General features: G+C 26.0%; 5 protein-coding genes across 5 annotated transcripts in view, besides 9 other annotated features; 1 reads left to right on the forward strand and 4 right to left on the reverse strand.

The window, feature by feature from the left end:
• Window positions 1-1,423, forward strand: part of EDI_039510 (uncharacterized protein) — a gene marked incomplete at both ends in the record, with an annotated part of 1,873 nt that extends 450 nt beyond the window's left edge. The window contains one exon of the mRNA XM_001733493.1: window positions 1-1,423. This exon is cut by the window's left edge and continues 338 nt beyond it. Within this exon, the coding sequence (XP_001733545.1) occupies window positions 1-1,423 (1,423 nt within the window).
• Window positions 694-744: a microsatellite.
• Window positions 822-925: a microsatellite.
• A 175-nt stretch (window positions 1,424-1,598) lies between the features above and the next one.
• EDI_039620 (uncharacterized protein) lies at window positions 1,599-2,023 on the reverse strand (the record flags this gene model as incomplete). The annotated part of the gene is made up of 2 exons (XM_001741039.1): window positions 1,599-1,842; window positions 1,896-2,023. 2 exons carry the CDS (start codon window positions 2,021-2,023, stop codon window positions 1,599-1,601), a joined length of 372 nt encoding a protein of 123 aa, XP_001741091.1.
• Window positions 1,844-1,880: a sequence feature (AT_rich).
• Window positions 2,024-2,050: 27 nt separating the features above from the next.
• Window positions 2,051-2,181: a microsatellite.
• Window positions 2,182-2,207: 26 nt separating this feature from the next.
• EDI_039630 (uncharacterized protein) lies at window positions 2,208-2,846 on the reverse strand (the record flags this gene model as incomplete). The annotated part of the gene is made up of 1 exon (XM_001741040.1): window positions 2,208-2,846. The coding sequence occupies one exon, from the start codon at window positions 2,844-2,846 to the stop codon at window positions 2,208-2,210; it is 639 nt and encodes a 212-aa protein (XP_001741092.1).
• Window positions 2,834-2,944: a microsatellite.
• A 22-nt stretch (window positions 2,945-2,966) lies between these two features.
• Window positions 2,967-3,080: a microsatellite.
• A 99-nt stretch (window positions 3,081-3,179) lies between these two features.
• Window positions 3,180-3,222: a sequence feature (AT_rich).
• Window positions 3,223-3,238: 16 nt separating this feature from the next.
• Window positions 3,239-5,080, reverse strand: EDI_039640 (ariadne RING finger, putative; the record flags this gene model as incomplete). The annotated part of the gene is made up of 1 exon (XM_001741041.1): window positions 3,239-5,080. The coding sequence occupies one exon, from the start codon at window positions 5,078-5,080 to the stop codon at window positions 3,239-3,241; it is 1,842 nt and encodes a 613-aa protein (XP_001741093.1).
• Window positions 5,081-5,097: 17 nt separating this feature from the next.
• Window positions 5,098-5,211: a microsatellite.
• Window positions 5,212-5,280: a sequence feature (AT_rich).
• Window positions 5,281-5,299: 19 nt separating this feature from the next.
• EDI_039650 (rap GTPase-activating protein, putative) lies at window positions 5,300-6,445 on the reverse strand (the record flags this gene model as incomplete). The annotated part of the gene is made up of 1 exon (XM_001741042.1): window positions 5,300-6,445. The coding sequence occupies one exon, from the start codon at window positions 6,443-6,445 to the stop codon at window positions 5,300-5,302; it is 1,146 nt and encodes a 381-aa protein (XP_001741094.1).
• Window positions 6,446-6,560: the final 115 nt, after the last annotated feature.

A 6,560-nucleotide genomic window follows, 5' to 3' on the forward strand; every position in this document is an offset into this window, starting at 1 on the left:
GCAAGGAATTAGTTTAATGCAACAAGAAAATAAATACAAAATGAGTTTATGGGTATCTTATCTTGAAGGAGAAGAACAAGCAGATGTATTAAATGAATTTAATCTTCTTATATTAAAAAGTGGTAGTAAACAAACAGCTCATTATTATTCTCATTCAACATTATTCTTTAAACCATCAACAGAAGAATTACTTACACCATTAAATTCATTAAAAGAAAGTATTCAACCAATATCATTATCAGAAATATTAAAATTAGATTTAAATGGTGGATGGGGAGATCAATGGAACCAAATGCAAATGGACAACAAAGGAAATGAACATGACTTTAAAAATAAGATAGGGTCATTAGTTCATCTTCTAAAGTGTAGTGGGATTATTAGTCAAAAAACTAAACATAAAGAAATTGGGGTGAAAGAAGGCACTCAACTTACAGTGATTAAAAAAAATGAAGAACAAAAGAAAAAAAGAAGGACTTCATTACCAAATGCTTTACCATTCAAAATCAATGCCACACCATTTATTCCAAAAAGAAAAAGAATAGAAAACACCATAAATAAAGAAGATAAAAGTGAAGAAAATACGAGTGAATTGGGTTATGCATCTGAAATTATTGGAACATCAGATTTATCTGAAATAACAAATGAACAAACTGACACAACTTCTATTGAAGAAAGTGAAGAACCTTACCAAATTAATAATAAAATAGATAACAATAATATAAATAATACTAATAATGAAATTAAAGAAGAAAACCATACAAAACAAGAACATCATATAACTAAATCAAATTCATTACAATCTGATAGCACTTCTTTTATTCAAGACAAAGAAAATAAACAAAGAGAAATTATAAAAACAGATAATAATGGTCATATCAAAATAGAGAAAAAAAGAGAAGGAAACAATGAAAAGAAAAAAGAACAACACCACAAAAAGCTAAGTGTTGAATCAATTAAACCAAAAGAAGTCAAAAAAGAAGAAACCATAAAAACCATAACACCTCTTTTATCTGAAAAAGAAAGTAAAAAGAAAAGAATTAAAAGTACTACAGCAGATAAAGTTGGAACATATCATAAAATAAATAGAAAAGATTCTTTCAACGAAATAACTCCAAAAATTAATCAACCAAACAAAGTCCCTAGTATTGAAGATTCACAAGAAAATAATTTACAACAAGACGATGTTATAATCACAGAAGGATTAAAAACAAATAATACTCAATCTCAAAGAAAAAAAAATTATAAAAAGAATTATAAGAAGAATAAAATACATAACCAAGTAGACAATAATAAACAAACACTTCTTTCAATACTTGTTTCAGAACATCCATTTGTTTCTATGGTATTACTTACAGTAACAATGATTCTTATAGGACTTATAGTGATGTGGTGGAGTTCTGAATATGATGACGAATCATTTTAATTGAATTCTTCATGAACTAAAAGAAGACCCCAAAAAATACTTCAAAAAATCAATTTCAATTAGTTATTTAATTAAATAAACGATAAATTGATATTTATCAAAATAGTAACTATTGTTTGAGAGTAATAATGTATCCAAACAATGTCATTAGAGGTAAAGAAGAAAATAGTATGGTTTATCTATTACGTTTTAATAAAGAGTCAGCAAATTGTTGGTAGATTGGGTCATCTTCTAAAGTACCATTTAATTCATCAGAAATATCATCTGTAGGAAGTTTAGAGTTAATACAGCGTTTAATGTCAAGTTCTTTTTGTTGACCGTTAGGTAAGTAATAAGTGTGTTGGGTATACTTTCTACAAAACTTATCAAAAGAGTCTTGATCTATGAAATGAAATACTGCAGAACAAAAGATTGAATTTCTATATAATAAATTCATTATTTTATATTTTGTTTTAATGAACTCTAAACAAACTCAGGTGCAATAAAATTATAATAATCAATAGAATTTGAAAACTCTTCATAAAGTTTATCTGCAATTGTCCTTCCATTAGAAGTAGGTATATTTTGGACAATAAGTTTCAAAGACTGTTGAACAGCCATGAATAACAATTATCAGTTCACCGTATTATAAGAACCTAAACAAAAATTATAAAAAAACTATGAAATAATTAAAAATGAAGTAATTGAGAAAGAATTTAAATAAAAAAATTAATATAAATGAAATAAAAAAAATAATGAACACAAAACCATAACAACAACCAAATTGATCAAAACATTGATTTATTTAGAAAAGAATACATTTTCCTTTCTTCTTCTCTTTCTTTGATTTTTTGTTATCTTCGCTATTACTTTGTGATTCTTGTTGTGTTTGAGATGGAGCAGCTGTTGAAGGTGTAGCAGCGGTTTCTTCTTGAGAACTTTTAAGGAGTTCACTAGCGATAGAATTAAAGAGTTCAGTTACGTTAATATTATTTTGAGCTGAGGTTTCAAAGAATGGAATTTTCCATTCTTCAGCCAATTTCTTTGCTTCTTCATTTGGAATTTGTCTTTGTTCTTCTAAATCACATTTATTTCCTGCCATAACCATAATTGTTTTACGACCAGTTCTTAAACCAAGAATACTATCACGATGATTCTTAAGAGCATGGAAACTATTTTTATTATCAATACTATAAACTAAGACAAATCCATCTCCTTTAATATAATATTGTTCTCTTAATGAAATATATTCTTCTTGACCAGCTGTATCAATGATTGACATTTTTACCGTTTGGTCTCCAACTTTAACATCAATTGAATAAGAGTCTTCGATTGTTGGATTATATTCAATATTAAATTCTCCTTTAACAAACAATAAACAAAGTGCTGATTTACCAACACTTCCTTCTCCAATAACAACAACTTGATATGTTTTTTCAGTCATTTCTCTTTTGATTCTTTTTATTAAGTTCTTTTAGTTTTGTTTTTTTCTAAACCCTTCACTTTTTTTCAGTTTTTTCTCTTCTTCGTTCTTCTTTTTTTATCAAAATAAAAAAAGAATTTCTTTATCTTCTATTTTTAATTGTCTCTTTTTATTTTATCTTTTTTTAATTTTTTTTTCTATTTATTATAGTTTTTTTATAGTTGTATTTTTACTTTTTTTTTTATTGTTATATTTTTAGAATTCTCTTAAAAATTGAATAACACAATACTATTCAATTAAATAATCATTAAATTGCCTTATTTATCAAATGAATGAAATCTATCTCTAGTCGACAAAAAATTTATAAATTTAGTTTATATAAAAATTAATAAAAAATGAAAATACTTTAGTAATTATTCTTCTTCAAGTTCTTCTTCAATAGAAAGAACTATTTTATCAAATGATTCTTTGATTGGTTTTACAAATTGAACTAAATCGCTCATCATTTGTAAGTTGATCCCTTCTATTTTTAACAAAAATTGAATTCTTTTTGTTAATAATTCAGCTTGTAATTGAAATTTCTTTTGTTGAAATTCAATTAATTCTTTTTTCTCTTTTTTACTATGACCATAAACAAAAAGGTTTCTTAGTATTGTGTGTGCATCAATTTCTACTAATGAAGCTTCATATAATGGTGCTAATGTAGATGCAATATTTTTTCTCTTATTAATAATTTGAATGATTAATTTGTTTCTTTCTACTGCTTCTTTTATTCCAACATTTTGAAGATCATAATGAGTAATATAATTTAATGTCTCTTCGCTAATATAATTATTCTCATGTTTAATTGGTACATATGTTACACATTCTTGTCCTATTTTATGTTGGTGGTCATTAGTAATTTGCATACATATCCAACAAAAAAAACAATGACATTTATAACATGACATCCATTGACATCCTCCATTTTTTTCAATAAACGTTTTACATGATGGACACGGTCTAGAGTTTTCTCGAATCCATTTTAGATTTAGTCCATCTCTTTGCATTAACTCTTGCCAATTTTTCCACATTTTACATGTAGCTGGTCTATGATTAGCAGACCCACAAAGAAGACACATATTATTTTGACATGAACAAATAGCAGTTACAGCTCCACCAAAATATTCTCTTTTGTAATGTAATAATTTTCCACATTTTTCATTTGAACAATATTTACATATTATCTCTTTATCTCTTTCTATAAAACTACTAATAAGTAATTCACAATATTTGTAGAAAGTATAATCATCAACTAATGACCTTACAATATCAATAGTAATACAACACTTACACCCTGAATTTAAACATTTTAAATTTCCTATTCCTTTACCATTTTCTTTCATACATGTTAATATATGTTCAATAACACATTCTTTACAAAATGAATGTCCACATCTATTAATAATCATTTCTTCAGGTAATTTATCTTCATAACAAACTTCACACGTCTCAACTTTTTCTTCTTCTTCAATTTTCTTTTCTCTTTCTCCTTGAAATATTTTCCATTTTTTCTCTAACTCTTTAAACCATATTTTTAAGTCATTAGGAAGTTTTATTGGGTTTTTTATTGCTTCAATTATATCTTTTTCACTTAAAACTCTTATAGCCAAATCGTAATAGAAATTTGGAGAAATACTTAATATTGGTGCTTCCATAAGAGTAGTTCTTGGTGGAAGAATTTTACCTCTAAATATTAATAAATCATTTCTTAAATGTTCAATAACTCCAACAAAATTTTTGTTAAGGCGTTCTAGTGCATCACTAATAATTCCATTATTTAATTTTAAAGCTCCAATAGAAATAACTCTATTAAAATTTCTTCCCATTAAATTTAAAATACTTTCTTCTTCAAATGAATAACCACAGTACTGAACAAATTTAAGAGATAAATAATCACTTGGAAAACATTGTTCTTTAGGAGCAAACCATTCTCTGACCTTTTGTGAATATCCATTTTTCTTTAAAAAATTATCATCATCAAAAAATCTTTCTTGAAGTTTTGTTCGATTGAGTCCATAATCATACATTAATGATAAAACAATTGGATCAACAACATCAAATAATTGTGAATTATCTTGAATCTCAGATAAAATAATTTGTAAAGATTGTGTCTTTTCGAGACATTCTACTTGATCAATTATTTTCTTACGGTATGAAGAGATAGGTAATTTTGATAAAATTTCTTTTGTTTCTTCGTTCATTGTAACAATCATTTTTGCTAAAATATGATTTCTTATTTTTGAGTTTTAAAATAATTCATTTTTTTTAACTTTTTTTTCAAAATTTTTATGATGTTTATTATTTTGTGAAGATTATTTTTATTTAAAGTTTTATTATTATTTTTTATTAATAATCAAAAAAGAAATAATATAATAATTTTATAGTTTAATTTCTAATAAAATATAATATAAATGAAATACATACGAATGAATTTATTTTAATTGAGAAAAAAGCATTCGCAAATGCTCTCTTCTAGTTTTAATTGCATTTCCTTTAAAGGCTGTAGAAAACATTGCCATTCTCTCACCGTTAACAGCTTTTGTTAATATGAATTCTCTAGTAGATGGTTCGTGATTAAAATGGTTTGTTTTCATAAAAGGAGGGAATGGATTAACAGAGTCTTTACATCCAACTGTAATAGAATAACCATTGTTATTTTCTGTATTAATATCTGGTTGTACAATAATAAATATATGATTAAATTGTGAAGTTAGCCATTTAGGATCAAATTGGTCTTTCCAATCATTACTTTGTTCTTTAAATACAATAACAACAACATCATTTCCAATATGTCTTTTCTTTTCTACACGTTGAAGATCTCCAGGTTGTTCTGGTAATAAAGTAGATACATGAAACATAATTTCATAACATAAATGTTGTGTAAAGTAACTCCAAGTTCCTGTTGATCCACTTTTGACATCTAAACCTCCTCGGTATTTATCAAATCCTTGTAATTCAATTTTTGTTCCAAGTAAATCTAAGAATTTATAAAAAGCAGGACAACCATCTGTATTTCCAAACATTTCATCTTCATCTGTTTGATGTGCTTTACAATATAATACTCCGAATTTATAATGTGTGATAGCTGACATTCGTTCAAACCTAACAATCTCGTTCTCAAATTTCATTTTATCAGTGACTTTATAAAATTCTCCTCGTGTTAAATCTGGAAATGCTGGTTGAAATTCTTTTATTCTAATCAATTCATTTGGTATTAAACATCGTATATTACCTTTCTTACTCATTACAATTGCTCTTCTAAATCCTCCATTATTTCCTGGTATAATACTCATTGCAGTAGGTTCTTCAGTTAATATATAATGTTCAGCAGCAGGATTTCCACTAATATATCTTTCAAAGAATTGGAAATCAGATGTAATATCAACTATATGATATTCTTTAAGGTCTGTATTTTGTGTACATGCTCCTTTACCTATTTCAATACAATAACCATCTTCAATTGTTTTAGCAAAAATAAGACTTTGTTGTTCCCATCCATTAGGATATTTCATTTCCCATTTTTCTATTGGTACAACTGGACTACTCCATTCATCAAATAATAATTGCATTGTATTCATTTCATCAATTAATTTAAAATATTCTTCAGGTGTTGTAATATCTCTTTTATTTAACATTGTAATAGGAGGTGATAATGGAATGATAGCTTTTTCAGATTTACCATCAAATCGAACC

This window comes from Entamoeba dispar, genomic scaffold, assembly GCF_000209125.1.
Source record: "Entamoeba dispar SAW760 scf_1105229463501 genomic scaffold, whole genome shotgun sequence".
Classification (NCBI taxonomy): Eukaryota; Evosea; order Mastigamoebida; family Endamoebidae; genus Entamoeba; species Entamoeba dispar.